The 16,628-nt window shown below is 59.8% G+C and overlaps 1 protein-coding gene across 3 annotated transcripts in view; it reads left to right on the top strand.

The window, feature by feature from the left end:
- Positions 1–15,480, top strand: part of SLC12A5 (solute carrier family 12 member 5) — a 108,142-nt gene extending 92,662 nt beyond the window's left edge. For all 3 annotated transcript variants that reach the window (XM_044986588.1, XM_044986586.1, XM_044986587.1), the window contains 6 exons: positions 1,112–1,243; positions 1,576–1,683; positions 3,931–4,053; positions 4,938–5,125; positions 6,649–6,782; positions 10,372–15,480. In XM_044986588.1, the coding sequence (XP_044842523.1) occupies positions 1,112–1,243; positions 1,576–1,683; positions 3,931–4,053; positions 4,938–5,125; positions 6,649–6,782; positions 10,372–10,463 (777 nt within the window). In that variant the 3' untranslated portion in view covers positions 10,464–15,480. The remainder of the gene's footprint in view (positions 1–1,111; positions 1,244–1,575; positions 1,684–3,930; positions 4,054–4,937; positions 5,126–6,648; positions 6,783–10,371) is intronic.
- Positions 15,481–16,628: the final 1,148 nt, after the last annotated feature.

Here is a 16,628-nt window from a genome sequence, read left to right as displayed (position 1 = left end):
ATTACAAGATCCTGTGCTGCCCTAGGAGCTGCACTGTAACCCTTCTGTACCCACTGGGGAGCAGCGTCAGGGTGATCCGCACAAGTGGCCCATCGACAGTTCGTATTTATATTACGGACGATTCCCACATTTGTCACACACTTCCTTTGGTGGGCCGGCCAGGCTGGGATTGAGGGCCGGTTCCCCCCTTTGGTGGGTGTCACGGACTCACAGATCGTGCTCCCGTGCCCCCTGAGCCTCAGCACGTCTGTCTCTGCCGTGGGCCCCCTCAGGGAGTCCACGCGCTCTGGACCCCCGGGGCCTCCACCCTCCGAAGGGGCTGACGCAACCCTGCTCTCTAGACCGGAGTGACTCTCAGCCAGCGTAACAGAGGAGGGTTTATTGAGAGTTGAACCCAGCACAGGAAACTCTCAAGGCCTCAGGCCTGGCCTCCCTCAGCCCAGCACATCCCAGTCTCCCCTGCAGCCAGGTGGGCTCTGCCTGCTCCCCCTCTCCAGCCCAGAGCCCCCCTGCTTCCCAGCTGGGCCTCCCATATCCCCGGCCCCAAGCCCCACCTCTGTCCATTGTCTTCTCTCCAGGGAAACAGGGTCGTAAACCCCATGCCTGGGCCTCCCCTCTTCTGTCCTCTGGCCCATCTGGCTGGAACCGGCTGGTCAGGTCACCGGGGTCCTCTCCCCGCAGACCATTGTCCTCCCACTGGCCAGAACCGGCTGCGACAACTGAGCTGGGTCTCTGGGTCACCAGGTCACCTGTCACTGGGGTCTCCATCCTCCAGGCCATCGGCCGGGGTCCCAAGTTCCCTCTCTGGTCCTCTGTACCAACAAACTCCCTCTCCCCTCACCTTGTTAAACCAGTAACACCCAGGGACACTGAGTCCCCCGCCCTCTGCATGCCAACCACTGGAAAACAAAGTGAATCCCCCATAGGAAACAAGGAAAATAAGAAACTCCCCAGTGGGCCAGCCAGGCTTGGATTGGGGACCAGTTCCCCTCTGTGGTGAGCCAACCGGGCTGAGATCGGGGGCTGGTTCCCCCGTGTGCTGGACTGGCCAGGCTGGAATTGGAAGGGTTCCATGCAGGGCAGGCTGCCAGCGCTCCGTCTCCCCTGGCAGGTCTGGCGTAAATGTAAGATGCGCATCTTCACGGTGGCGCAGATGGACGATAACAGCATCCAGATGAAGAAGGACCTGACGACATTCCTGTACCACCTGCGCATCACGGCTGAGGTGGAGGTGGTGGAGATGGTGAGAGCTCTCGCACGGCCCAGCCCCAACCTGGCCCGGCTCCCTGGCCGTGTGGCTGGCCACTGGCTTGGGCCTTGTGCATAGTCGCTGCCCTGAGAGGTGGGTGCGGAGCTGCCCATGCCGAGCACTGGGGGCCCCAAGGGGCTGCAGGGGAAGGGCCAGTCAGGTGTTTCCTGGGTAACGGGGGGCACTTGCCCATGTGCCTGGTGGTTCTGGGGCCCAGGGCTGCTGGGCACCCGAGCCCTGGGCTTGTGGCCGTGCCTCGGGCTGAGCCGGGGGCGCTGCGTGTGCCGAGCTCGCTCCCTGGGTGATGGCGCGTCCTGTCCCTGCAGCATGAGAGCGACATCTCGGCCTACACCTACGAGAAGACCCTGGTGATGGAGCAGCGCTCGCAGATCCTCAAGCAGATGCACCTCACCAAGACCGAGCGGGAGCGAGAGGTAACTGGGCTCCCTGGGCAAGGCCTCTGCCCGGGGCCTCTGCCCAGGGGGCAGCAGCTTTGCCATGTCAGCTGGGCCCTTTGAGCCATGGGAGCTGCTCGTAATTGTGGTGCTGGCTCCGCAGCTGGGGCTGGTCCTGAGACCCCTGAGCAGTGACCCCCCCCGGCCTGCCCTGAGCTCCCCCAGCAGTGACCCCTCCGGCCAGCCCTGAGCTCCCCCAGCAGTGACCCCCCCCGGCCAGTCCTGAGCTCCCCCAGCAGTGACCCCCCCCCGGCCAGTCCTGAGCTCCCCCAGCAGTGACCCCCCCCTGGCCAGTCCTGAGCTCCCGCAGCAGTGACCCCCCCCGGCCAGCCCTGAGCTCCCCCAGCAGTGACCCCCCCCGGCCAGTCCTGAGCTCCCCCAGCAGTGACCCCCCCCAGCCATCCCTGAGCTCCCGCAGCAGTGACCCACCCCGGCCTGCCCTGAGCTCCCCCAGCAGTGACCCCCACCCCCCCGGCCAGCCCTGAGCTCCCCCAGCAGTGACCCCCCCCCCCGGCCAGCCCTCGGCTCCCCCTGCAGTGACCCCCGCCGGCCAGCCGTGAGCTCCCCCAGCAGTGACCCCCCCCGGCCTGCCCTGAGCTCCCCCAGCAGTGACCCCCCCCGGCCAGCCCTGAGCTCCCCCAGCAGTGACCCCCCCCGGCCAGCCCTGAGCTCCCCCAGCAGTGACCCCCCCCGGCCAGCCCTGAGCTCCCCCAGCAGTGTCGCCCCCCCGGCCTGCCCTCGGCTCCCCCCAGCAGTGACCCCCCCCCGGCCAGTCCTGAGCTCCCCCAGCAGTGACCCCCCCCGGCCAGTCCTGAGCTCCCCCAGCAGTGACCCCCCCTGGCCAGCCCTGAGCTCCCCCAGCAGTGACCCCCCCGGGCCAGCCCTGAGCTCCCCCAGCAGTGACCCCCCCCCCCCACCAAACCAGACCTGAACTCTTTTCCCTCCGCCCAGCCTTGAGTTGCCCTCGGCTGTGCCGCCCCCAGTGACGATGCGGTTCTGGCGGGACCCAACTGAGGTGCCAATTCAGGCCCAATTGCTCAAACAGGGCAGTCACAGCCCTAGGCTGGGGTTTTTCCACCTCTAAGGCAAACCAAACCAGCCAGACAAAGAGGACTTCGGTTTCACCCCACTGGCTAACCACAAGTCACACAAGCAATTCCCTTAGACACTCCAGTCTCCCAGTATCACCACCAGTGCACTCGTCCTGGGGATGAATGGTTATGAAAACCAACACCCCAATAAAAGAAAACGGTTCTCTCGATCCCAAAGAATCAAGCCCTAGACCCAGGTCAATATACACATCAGATCTTACCCACAAATCACGCTGTTGCCAATCCTTTAGAATCTAAAATCTAAAGGTTTATTCATAAAGGGGAAAAGGTAGAGATGAGAGCTAGAATTGGTTACATGGAATCAATTACATACAGTGATGGCAAAGTTCTTAGTTCAGGCTTGTAGCAGTGATGGAATAAACTGCAGGTTCAAATCAAGTCTCTGGAACATCCCCCGCTGGGATGGGTCAGTCAGTCCTTTGTTCAGAGCTTCAATTTGTAGCAAAGTCCCTCCAGAGGTCAGAAGCAGGATTGAAGACAAGATGGAGATGAGGCATCAGCCTTATATAGGCTCTTCCAGGTGTAAGAACCTCTTTGTCCTTACTGTGGAAAATTACAGCAAAATGGAGTCTGGAGTCACATGGGCCAGTCCCTGCACACCCTGCTGAGTCACAAGGTGTATCTGCCTCCTCTCCATGGGTCAGTTGTGTAGCTGATGGTCCTTAATGGGCCATCAAGCAGGCTAGGCAGAGCTAACACCAACTTGTCTGGGGTGTCACCCAGAAGCACAGCACAGATTTGAAATACAGACACTATAGAGCCAATACTCATAACTTCAACTACAAAATGACACATGCACACAGACAGCATAACCATAACCAGCCACCCCTAACCTGGTCTTAGACACCTTATATAACCCCCTTTACCTAAGATTTGGTGCCACTACAGGACCTTGGTTGCAACCCATGTTCTATATGGTCCCAGTTTATATCAATAACGTCACACCCCCATCACCGGGTGGGGCAGGGACGGAGTAGCTCGAGTGGGCTCTGTGCTGAGCCTGCTCCCCACCAAGATCCCAGCTGGATGTACCCTGCAGGGATCCCCCATGTCTCTGACCCCTGGCAAGCTGGGTTTGCTCAGTGACCTCCCATCTCCATCCCTCCCCACACAGATCCAGAGCATCACAGACGAGTCCCGTGGCTCCATCCGGCGCAAGAACCCTGCCAACACCCGGCTGCGGCTGAGCGTCCCAGAGGAGCAGGTGGGCGACAGCGAGGAGAAGCCGGAGGAGGAGGTAAGGCTGCATGCTGGGGGGCTGAGCCCCACAGGATGGGGAGCTGGGGGTCTGATGCTGCAGAACTGGGGGGTTATGGGGAGCAAGCATCTGAAAGGGGACCAAGTGCTGGGGGGCCAGGGGGAACTATGGAGGCTGTCACGGAGTCCCCGGGCGCTGCTCTGGAACTGCTCCCCAGCAAGCCAGGCAGGACTCTGGGAGCCTCCTCTCCCTTGGAGCAGCCTGTCTGCAGGGCAAGAAGCTCACACGGCTTCACCTCCTGGGTCTCTCCTTGGAGCATTCAGCATCCTCTGCCCCTCCGTGCGCTTCCCCCAGCGAGTCCGCCCAGGCGGGGTCCTGGGGGGCCACAGGGTCCTGCCCCCCCACGTCGCAGTCAGACGTGACTCTCAGCCAGCCAGTAACACAGAGGTTTATTAGATGACAGGAACAGGGTCTAACACAGAGCTTGTAGGTACAGAGAACAGGACCCCTCAGCCGGGTCCATTCTGAGGCCCAGCGAGGCAGACCACCCCGTCTGCCCTCACTTCCCGTCCCCAGCCAGCTCCAAACTGACACCCCTCCTCCAGCCCCTCCTCTCTGGCCTTTGTCTCTTTCCTGGACCAGGAGGTCACCTGACCTCTTTGTTCTCCCACACCTTTAGCATCCCCTTGCAGGGGGAAGGGCCTGGCCATTAGTTGCCAGGAGACAGAATGTCAGCCAGAAACTGAGGCACCCACACGGTATTCAGAGGAGACATTAAGAACAGCCCCACTTTGTCACAGAGGCAGTGAACAGCAGGGTGGGGGCTGGCAGGGCCAAGTGACATGGGCCTGGGGCACCAAGGGTGTGGCAGGATAGGGGGCTGGGAAGACCCCTCCCTGCTCTCACCCACTCCCTCTGTGCAGGTGCAGCTCATCCATGATAAGAACGCCACGGCCTTCTCCAGCAGCCCCCAGTCACCCGGGGACGAGGTGGAGACGGCCCCGGAGAAGGTGCATCTCACCTGGACCAAGGAAAAGTCTGTTGCGGAGAAGAACAAGAGCAAGAGCCCCGTCAGCCCCGAAAGCATCAAGGACTTCTTCAGCATGAAGCCGTAAGCTGCACCCCCCATCAGACACCGGTCCCCAGCCGAGCCAGGCAGCCTGCCCAGCGGGCCTGTCCCAGGCAGCACTGGCATGGGCCTGCCTGTGTCCGCGCTGGAGCCAAGCCTGGGAGCTGGCGGACGGAGGCCAGGGAGCTCCTGGCCAAAGCCGGCTCCAGCTTTTTTGCCGCCCCAAGTGGCGAAGCCAAAAGAAAAGAAAAAGCCGCGATCAGCGGCACTTCAGTGGCAGCTCCACCGCGCCACTTCATTCTTCAGCGGCAATTCGGCAGCGGGTCCTTTGCTCCGAGAGGGACTGAGGGACCTGCCGCCGAAGACCCGGACGTGCTGCCCCTTTCCATTGGCTGCCTCAGGCACCTGCTTCCTGCGCTGGTGCAGATCTGGGCTGCGCAGGGCGGGTGTGGAGCCGGTGGAGACCAGCACAGCTCTGTACCCAGGGCTGCTGGGAAGGGGGAGGCTGGCAGACGTGGGAGCTGAGCAGTGAACGGGAGCATGTGCTGCAGGGGCTGGGGGCTGGGGCAAGGCAACGCGGTGCTGATGAGCTCTCTCTCTCTTTCCCCTCTGCTGCCGCAGGGAGTGGGAGAACCTGTAAGTCTGAGTTGTGTGTGTGTCCCATGTCCCAGCACCGAGGGGAGCAGGTGGGGGCTGTGGGATCCTGCCACTCCAGTGCGGGGTCTGCATCCCACACCGCCCCCTGCTGGGGGTCCTCGCCTGCTCCACACACCGCTCCCTGCCGGGGGGTCCTCGCCTGCTCCACACATCGCCCCCTGCCGGGGGTCTTTGCCTGTCCCCCACACCGCTCCCTGCGGGGTCCTTCACCTGTGCCCCACATCGCCCCCTGCCGGGGGGTCCTCACCTGCTCCACACATCGCCCCCTGCCGGGGGCCTTCACCTGCCCCCCACACCGCTCCCTGCCGGGGGGTCCTCGCCTGCCCCCCACACCGCTCCCTGCCGGGGGGTCCTCGCCTGCTCCACACACCGCTCCCTGCCGGGGGGCCTTCACCTGTGCCCCACATCGCCCCCTGCCGGGGGTCTTTGCCTGCCCCACACAGCATTTCCTGCCAACAGGGGGAAGAGACTGAACCTGTCTGGCTGAGCCTGGTCAGAGCCCCAGGACTGGCCAGTGCCCCAGGCTTGCCCCATTGGCGGGGGCAGCCAGGGGCCAGCACTGCCTCGGGCACCTCTTGAGAAGTGCAGGAGTTGCTTGTTCTTGGAAGGCCTCCTTCCTGGGTCTGACACAGCTGGGTGGGCGGGGCTTTCTGTGTCCCTCCCCCATTGGACACAGCTGGGTGGGCGGGGCTTTCTGTGCCCCTCCGCCATCTGACACAGCTGGGTGGGCGGGGCTTTCTGTGTCCCTCCCCCATTGGACACAGCTGGGTGGGTGGGGCTTTCTGTGCCCCTCTGCCATCGGACACAGCTGGGTGGGCGGGGCTTTCTGCGCCCCCCACACCACCACCAGCCCTAAGGGCCTGGGCCCTGCCCCACCCCATGAGCCTTCCCGCCCGTTTCTCCTCCAGGAACCAGTCCAACGTGCGGCGGATGCACACAGCTGTCAAGCTTAACGAGGTAATCGTCAAGAAGTCACAGAACGCCAAGCTGGTCCTGCTGAACATGCCAGGCCCACCCCGCAACCGGAAGGGGGATGAGAACTGTATCCTTTGCTGGCCGCTGGCAGCCGCAAACCCAGCCACGTGCCCTGTAAGCCCCCTGCCAGGGGTCCCCGTTTTCCTGCCGTGGGTGTTGCTGGCTCTGGGCTGTGGGGTCCTAAGGCAGCGGCTGAGTGTGGCTGAAGGAGGGAGCCCAGGCGTGGGCAGGCAGGGGGTGCTAGGGATGAGGGGCTGCCCCAGTGGCACCTCCCTGCCCTGCCCGATGCCTCCTCCCACCCGCCAGCAGCTGGGGTAGCGCCATCAAACCATGGCAGTGGCTGCCCACTCCCCCCACCCTCCCCCACTGAGACAGACTGGGCCAATGGGGCTGTGGCTCGGCCCAGGCGGCCCTGCCTGCTGCCTGCATGGGAAACACCCACCCCTGGGCATTTCAGCACCCGTGCTCGGCTCAGCCGTTAGCACCACATCCCCTGCTGGGAAGAGACCACAGCCCCACTGCTGGGAGCCGGGGGGTAGGCTCTGGACTGGTGTGGGGCAGGGCCCAGGTGCTCGATATGGAGCCAAGCCCGTGTTCTGACTGACTGGCAGAGCCGCAGCATTAGAGCTCACCTCCAGCGAGGCAGAATCAGTGCTCCTGCCTGGAGCAAAGCTCTGGCGGGCCGTGGGTCCCAGCCAGGGCGCGGGGGCCAAGCGCTGACTGTTGTTCAACTGTGGGGATTAATCCACTGTGCTCGCCTCCCATTGGCCCCCTGGGGCCAACTGCTCTGCCACGGGGGTGCCAGGCCTGCCCTTCTCCTGCAGTTGCTAGCTGAGTTAGGCAGCCCTGGGGGAGCTGGTGCAGCGCTGGGCAGTGTGTCATTGCACAAGCACATGGAAACATGGCCAGTGTTAAATGGTGGGCGTTAAACTGAAAATACACCCCCCCACACACAGACACTCGTGTGTGTACACAGCGACACAAACACAGAGAGCCGTGGGTGCGCACACAGAGACAGCCGTTGGTGTGCACACAGCACCACAAACAGCCAGGGGTGTGCACACACAGCGACACAAACAGCCGTGGGTGCACACACAGTGACACAGACACAAACAGCCGTGGGTGCGCACACACAGTGACACAAACAGTCATGGGTGCAAACACAGTGACACAGACACAGACAGCCGTGGGTGCACACACAGTGACACAGACACAGTCATGGGTGCACACACAGTGACACAGACGCAGACAGCCGTGGGTGTGCACACACAGTGACACAGACAGCCGTGGGTGCACACACACAGTGACACAAACACAGACAGCCTTGGGTGTGCAAACACAGTGACACAGACAGTTGTGGATACATACACAGTGACACAGACAGCCATGGGTGCACACACAGTGACACAAATACAGACAGCTGTGGGTGCACACACAGTGACACAAACACAGACAGCCGTGGATACACACAGTGACACAAACACAGACAGCTGTGGGTGCACACACAGTGACACAGACAGCCGTGGGTGCACACGCAGTGACACAGACACAGACAGCCGTGGGTTCACACACAGTGACACAGACACAGACAGCCGTGGGTGCACACACAGTGACACAGACACAGACAGCCGTGGGTTCACACACTGTGACACAGACACAGACAGCCGTGGAGACACACACACAGTGACACAGACACAGACAGCCATGGATACACACACAGTGACACAGACACAGACAGCCGTGGGTTCACACACCGTGACACAGACACAGACAGCCGTGGGGGCACACACCGTGACACAGACAGCCGTGGATACACACACACACAGTGACACAGACACAGACAGCCGTGGGTTCACACACCGTGACACAGACAGCCGTGGATACACACACACAGTGACACAGACACAGACAGCCGTGGGTGCACACACAGTGACACAGACACAAACAGCCGTGGGTGCACACACTGTGACACAGACACAGACAGCCGTGGGTGCACACACAGTGACACAGACACAAACAGCCGTGGGTGCACACACCGTGACACAGACACAGACAGCCGTGGTTCACACACCGTGACACAGACACAGACAGCCGTGGGGGCACACACCGTGACACAGACACAGACAGCCGTGGTTCACACACCGTGACACAGACACAGACAGCCGTGGGGGCACACACCGTGACACAGACACAGACAGCCGTGGTTCACACACCGTGACACAGACACAGACAGCTGTGGGTGCACACACAGTGACACAGACACAGACAGCCGTGGGTTCACACACTGTGACACAGACACAGACAGCCGTGGAGACACACACACAGTGACACAGACACAGACAGCCATGGATACACACACAGTGACACAGACACAGACAGCCGTGGGTTCACACACCGTGACACAGACACAGACAGCCGTGGGGGCACACACCGTGACACAGACAGCCGTGGATACACACACACACAGTGACACAGACACAGACAGCCGTGGGTTCACACACCGTGACACAGACAGCCGTGGGTGCACACACCGTGACACAGACACAGACAGCCGTGGGTGCACACACCGTGACACAGACACAGACAGCCGTGGTTCACACACCGTGACACAGACACAGACAGCCGTGGGGGCACACACCGTGACACAGACAGCCGTGGATACACACACACACAGTGACACAGACACAGACAGCCGTGGGTTCACACACCGTGACACAGACAGCCGTGGATACACACACACAGTGACACAGACACAGACAGCCGTGGGTGCACACACCGTGACACAGACACAGACAGCCGTGGGTGCACACACCGTGACACAGACACAGACAGCCGTGGGGGCACACACCGTGACACAGACACAGACAGCCGTGGTTCACACACCGTGACACAGACACAGACAGCCGTGGGTGCACACACCGTGACACAGACACAGACAGCCGTGGTTCACACACAGTGACACAGACACAGACAGCCGTGGGGGCACACACCGTGACACAGACACAGACAGCTGTGGGTGCACGTGCCCCCCCCCATACCCATCGGTTTCGGGCAGCACCAGCTCCAGTGGCACCTCCCTGTCCCTGTCCCGGTCCCTGGCCCTGTGCTGTGAGGGCCGGGCACTGGCAGGTGCAGCATAGCTGATTGGTGGAGGCCTGTGACAGCAGAGCTAACTCAGCCAATCAGTGGTCCGGGTGCTCTGGGCAGGGCAGGTGGCTCTGCTGGCCTGGGGGGGGGCTGGGGGGGGGCTTATGCAGAGCCCCCCCCGTCCCCCCGGGTGCTTGCAGCTCAGTCTGAGGTGCCTCCTGTGCCAGGGTCTGGGCACGCCCTGGGGGAGGGAGGGGCCGCCCAGGTCATTCACCCCGTGCATCCATGAGCCCAGGACTCCTGCCCTTCAGCTGCTGCCGTGGCCAGGCCAAGCCCAGGCCCTGTGTCTGCCCCAGCAGCTCAGGCTCCGGCGGGCCCAGCGATGGTGCTAGGGTGACCAGCCAGCACGTGTGAACGGAGGTGGGGGGTAATAGGCGCCCGTTTAAAAAAAGCCCCAACTCTCAGGCCTGTCCCTATAAAATCGGGCCAGCTGGGCTCCCTAGCTGGTGCCTGCTGAGCCCTGCCCGGTGCTGGGTCTGGTTTCCGCCTTGACAGCCACGTCCCTGCAGACATGGAGTTCCTGGAGGTGCTGACGGAGCACCTGGACCGGGTCATGCTGGTGCGCGGCGGGGGCCGGGAGGTCATCACCATCTACTCCTGAAGCGCCAGCTGCTGAGCTGAAGAAGTTTTTTTGCACCCTGAGAGAACCCCACCGACCTCTTTGCACCTGGCTCCTGGGGGGCAGGAGGGCGGGGCCGCTTGTGCTTGGTGCTCAGAAACTTCACCATGCCCCACGCGCTCCATTTGACCTGCAGCCCCCAATAAGCCAGGAGCAACCAGCACCAGCGCCGCTGTTCCTCATCGTGCCAGCACAGCCCTGCGGTGGGTGTTTCTATAGAGAGACAGTAGCCCTGAGCCTGAGCCCCAGGGCCTGGAGCGTTCCCACCCCCACTGGCCTCCGTGGGGGGCAGGAAGGGGGGCTGGCCAGGCTCAGTCAGTGCTTCCGCGGAGCCCCCAGATGGCTGGCGTGGGGCCTTGGGCCTAGGCTCCCTCCCCCCCCCGCGCTGCGCTTTTTGGACACACTGAGGTTTGTGGGCCATGTTTGCTGCCCTGCCCCCGCCCGCCTGCTGATGTGGCCTTTGGAGCCCGTTCACCTGGGTGCGGCCACTCGCATGCTCAGCTCGCCCCACCGCTCCCAGGCGCCTGCAGTGCCAGCCACAGGCCCCTCGCCACGGTGGGCTCAGCATAGCGCAGCCCCTCCTGCCACCCATCCCTGGAACCCACAGCCACACCCTGTGGCCCCCGGTGTGGTTTGGACAGGTGAGTGCTGCAGGGCTGGGCAGGAAGGCGGCAGGTCCTGCAGCGTGTCAGAGCGAAGGACAGCGCCACGCTGCCGTTGGCGTGAGGCGACCTGGATCCACCGCCCGGGTGAGAGGGGCCTGGCCTGGCCAGGGGCTGCATCCCAGCGGGGGGGCGTCAGTGGGGACATGGACTTTGTTTTTCTCCTCCCCCGGGCTCCCCGCTCAGCCCAGGCCCATGCGGCTGCATCCCCCTGACTCACCTGCTGTGAGGCCTGTGCTGGACGGGGCAGCGCGCTCACTGCCGGCTGGCCACAAGCGCTGCACAGCCCTGGGAACGCAGGGGCACGCGTCTGGCTAGTGCCATGCAGAGCCACGCCACCCAGCAGCTCCAGGCAGGAGGCCTGCGTCCCTCCCCCCACACCATGCATGGGACCGGGCGTGAGCCCAGCGCCCACAGCATGAGCAGCTGGAACGTAGCCTCCCTGTGAGCCTCCTGCAGCCTTGTGCCCCCTGCGTCCCCTCCCCCCTGGCAACCTCCTCCAAGCCATGTTGCTGCTTCAGGGGCTACTGGGTAAAGACCATAGGTATTTAAAGTTTATAAATATGCAAATCAGCTCAATCCCACCCCCCGGCCCCGCCCACCCCTGTACCAGCAGCAGGTCACTGACAGTCCCTGTCTGGGATGCAGCCTCCCCAGGTCACATGGGCCCATGAGCAGCTCTGCACCCGCACACATGGCTGTGGGCTTGTTTGGACATGTCAGACCTTGGTCCCAGCTACCCCCACCCCCCTCAGCATCTCTCACTTTACTGAGAAACTGAGGTGCTTTTAACCAATGTGAATAGTTCTAGGAACCACAGCAGACATGGAGCCCAGGAGGGTAGAGGGCTCGGCCCTGCTGTACATAATGTACATAATACTGTATGTGTATTTTTAAAGTGATCATATTTATGTTCATAGTCCCAGATGAAGTCTATAGCTAGAGATCTAGCTCTATGCTGAGAGACGCAAGGAGTCGCTAGGGCCAGTGAATTGCTCCAGCTTTTAGGCTCAGGCTGGGGCCCAAGCCCGTGAGCTCCAAGAGGTTTTGCTGAGGCTGCTCCCTCTGGAGAGGGCGGCTTTTCCTCGTCGCTCATGTGCCGGGGTGAAGGCTGCAGCGTCCCTGGCCTATGGCGCGGCCCGTGGGGAGGGCCAGCTCACGGGGGTCATTCTCTTTGAATTTTGCTGCTTAGTCTTTTCAGGGAAAAGAAGTTACAGAATTTTCTGAACTTGTTTCACAGCAGATTTGAGCTTCCAATCTGAGTGCAGCCTGCTCCGGCGGGCCCCCTCCCTGCTGCACCGGCCTCTCCCCCAGCCGAGAGGGAGCAGCTTTACTGCGCAGACGTGTGGCCCAGAGCTGAGCCCCAGCCCCACCTCTTAGCCTCCACTGCAGCACTGGGAATGGGCCCGTGCAGGTTGCCACTGGCACAGCCCTGTGCCTTCTGCAGGTGGGAGATGGTTCAGAGGCCCATGGCTTGATGCCAGTAAAGGGCTAACGTGGCCACAGCTGACACATCTCGTACAATGACTCCCCTTGGAGACGACAGCTGGGCCCCTTCTCACAGCCAGCCTTGGCTCCCCATAGCCCCCCTTCCTTTCCAATCCTGCTGCCCTTGCTTATTGCTCTCGAGGGAAGAGCAACCAGGGCCCAGCGCTCCCTGGCCGTAGGCTCAAGCTTCGGGGCGTGAATGCCCTCAGCCGTTGCTCCCACAGAGGTGCCAGCCCTCAACTTCCTTCCCCCTGAAGCTGCACAAGGTCTTCTGTGGGCACCTGCCCTAAATCCTCCTCCAGCGGGCCCTTGGCATCACCCCCCCGTTCCAGCCCCAGCACAGGCCCCATGGGCAATGAGGGGAGGGCACTGGAGCAGGAAGTGATTCTCCACTTGGTGATGCTGACCGGGCTGAAGCTCCCTGCTTACAATCCAGCATCTGCTCACCTAGGCCAAGTTTTGGTGATGGCCTCAGCCCTCCCATCTGCATTTGTTGCTATGCCCCTTGACCCCTGACTCCCTCAAAGTGCCCCCCCCCCCAGCAGCAGTTCAGGCTCATCCCCCGTGGTGGCCAGACAGCTTGGAAAAATGCAGCTCTGCGTAAGGCAGTGTTATTCCGTGCAGCAGCCCCAGCTGCAAAGCCTGGCAGAGGATGGGAGGCTGCTGCTGCGCCCACGTGCTGTTAATGGGGCATCGATGCCAAGGTGAAGGCAAGCTATTCCCAGAGCAAGAGCACTGGGCCCAGCTCCTGGCTGGAAGTTGGTGATGCAGGGGCCCAGCACCACCCTGGACAATTAACCACCAGCAGCTCTGCTGAGTGCTTCAGCCCCAAGGATGCTGCTTTTCAATGACTAGGCAGGTGTCTGCATGGAGGAAGGTTTCCTTAAGCTTGGCTCAGGGGCTCATGGCTGCTTCTCACAGCAGCCACACAGCAAGAGCTAGGGCCGGTTAGTAGCTGCTGTGAGAAGACCCCATAAGCCAGGCACCTTCCCCTGGCTTGGCTCTCAAACCATTCAGTAGCAGCCAGGTTCCCAAGAGCAGACTGAGCTCAGGGCTGGAAGTCATAGATGTTACTTGCAAAACTCTCCTTTGGCTTTTGCTGGTGCCTGCAGCAGGCCTCCAAGCTCCCCCCCCCACCACCACCTTCCTCTCCTTGCTGTCCCCCCTCCCTCAGCACAGATGCCCTTCAGTCCTGGTTCTTTCCCTTTAATCAGAACTTAACAGTTCTTGTCTTATGATTCCTCTAGCACTAAGCGCCTGCAGCACTGAGCTCACCCTTGGGCATGTGTCACACCCTGCCCCCCTCACTGATCCCTGCTCTGCTACCTGCCATGTCTTGTGGCATTGGAAAGCCTAGTGCAGACAGACTGCCGGCACCCTGTTAAGCAAAGCATCTATTAGACCAGGGTGACATCCACTGCTCAAAACAGAAATGGCAGCCAGGGCCCTCTCCCTCCCTCCTCCCGGAAAGCCATCACTCCAACAGTGCTGGGGGGTAGCACACAATCCCCTCTTGGCCAGTTTCCACGTTGAGACAGTGAAAGGGGAAGGAGCCCCCACCCACCCCCAGCTCAGCCAGACCAGTGCTACAGCTCTGAACACACATGTGCATTGTTGCCTCTCTAAACCACTGCCTGGCCAAACTCCTTGGGGGGCAAGCAGAGGGTGCTGGTTTCCAGAGCAAGTCCGAGAGCCAGTTTTAGCAGACAGCACTGCATGTTAGTTTACAAACCCAGCTCTGCCCCTGCACGTTTGGCCTCTGTGAGTGTGCAGCTCCCTCTGGAGCACCCTTCCACTGTTCCGACTTGGTAAAGATACAGTGTCCTGTGGTAGAAACCCGAGTCTCTTTCTGGCACATGTGGAGACAGTTCAGGGTTTTCAGAGCAGGCAGGAAGGTCTTGACCCACAAGGCGTGTTTTACAGAGAGCCCCTGTATGCAGCTGCAAGGATGAGCACAGCCCCTCCACCTCCAGCAGAGCAGAGCAGGCTCTCTGGGTGCAAGGCTCGGCCCCCTGCTCAGGGAACCCCTCTAATTACACTCTAGCCAGAGCAGAGGAAAACGCTTTAGTTCCTCAGAAGTTAAAATGGGGGCAACCTCCACTCCCCAGCCCCCTTCCAGCAGTTCGCTACCTGGCCTCCCAGTTCAAGCTGGTGGGTTAGGTCCAGTCCAAGCAGCCCCAGTACAGGTTACAGACCATTTGAGGGCATGTTTACAGATGTAGGCAGAGGCTGCCTTGGGCAATGGTGTTCACAGTCACCTGAACCACACGAAGGATGGATACTGCTTAAGGTACAATAGTTGCACTATAAGAGTCAAGACTCACCACTGCATAGCAGGATTGCCACATAATGGAAGGATCCAGAGGTCTGAGGTTTTGTTGGTTGCAAAACACTTTTCTGTGCTACATGTGCAATATATTTGTTATGAATGTTACCACAACAAAGTCAATTCATTAAATAAACTTTATAGTCACTGTACCTAGATGTTTTACATCCATTCCAATGACTTTTATTCCAAGTGCAATATTTCAATAGACATGTAGTGACCCAGTATGCTTTGTGTTTTAAAGAATCTGTGTGCAGAGCAATGCAAAGAAGTTTAAACTGTGTAAATAAAATAGGTTGCAAACCAAAAGAAAAAAGAGTAATAGGCTTGCATTTAATTTCTGTGCCAGTGTTTCAGTATTCTGTATTGGGCTGCCTCAATATCGCCCCCCTGTGTTCTCTGTGGATATTAACAGAGGAGTGGCTCCTCACTTGTTGAATGCTCCTGTTAATGCTTTACAGCTTTTATTGTATTCATTTTTTAGACTCTTGTCTGCACAAAATGCAATAAAATGATTTTATTACACCCTTCACCACTTGTAGTGGGGAATTTTCACTTGTTTTTGGATGCTGCAGCACATGACCAACACTTCACTAGTTTTCCATTTGGCAGCTGCATGGCTGGTAGCAGGAACTTTTGGACATTTGAAATGACCCTCACTGGTATCACTAGCTTCCCTCTTCTCCCTCACCTGCTGCAATGAATGCCAGTACCACCCAACATGGGCACCTTCCCTTCAACATGGTCAAATCCAGATAAAGGCATCTAACAGAATGAGGCATAAGGGGCTGGAGGAGAGGCTTGCATACAAATGTATCTAGTCTAACATTTTTAGAGCACTAACCTGCATGCACTTACCTTCCACGGAGAAGGTGGAAAAACTTGGTTTTGTCAGTCTGAGGAGGGGGCGAATCAGAGGGCTCACTCCTATTTAATTCTGGTCAGCCCCAAACCAGTAGTAAATAAAGTGAGAAAGGCCAGGGTTTTAATACAACTGGGACTAGCAGCTTATGACTCAAAAAGAGCATTAACATTTGTACAGTGAGTAGCACCTGCAATGACCTGAGTTCAGGCTCAAGGGGAACACACTGCAGTGTGGTTAGTGCTCCACAGGCAGCACTGAAAGCGAGAAAACCTCTGGGCCTCTCTTTCTGTAGGTACAGATAACATCTGCCGATGCCCTATGTTCAGTTCCCCAGCAGCGCACTAGGGGCCTCCACACTGCTGAGAAGTGGGCACACACCAGTGGTTTCTACAGACTGGCAATGTGAATTCAGGAGTTCACAAGGATGGGGAAAAGCACTTTGAAGTCCTAAGTAGGAGAATCTGAGACAAGCAGATAACCTCCCCCGCCCCATGCAACAGGATTACAGAGTCAGGTGCAAGAAAGGGCTTTCACACTTTCTCCTTGGCATCTGGCACTGGCCAGTGCCCAGAATAGCGATTGCTGAACAGCTCCCTGTGTGGATATTGTTATTCCATGCTAACAGTGGATCAAGCTACATTACAGAAAGGCATTCAGTGCAGAATAAGAGCATCCACCTGAGAACAAGGGAGGAATAGCTAGTGGTTTTCAGTCTACACTCTCACTAGCTTCCCTGTGAATTCCCCATGCAGGCAAGCCATAAGGCAGGTTACCTGAGGAAACAGACGACTTGCAACTCCTAGGAA

The sequence above is a fragment of the Mauremys mutica genome, chromosome 13, assembly GCF_020497125.1.
Source record: "Mauremys mutica isolate MM-2020 ecotype Southern chromosome 13, ASM2049712v1, whole genome shotgun sequence".
In the NCBI taxonomy this organism is placed as follows: domain Eukaryota; kingdom Metazoa; phylum Chordata; order Testudines; family Geoemydidae; genus Mauremys; species Mauremys mutica.
The sequence above is the reverse complement of the archived record's forward strand: the minus strand, read 5'-3'. Positions and strand labels throughout refer to the sequence as shown.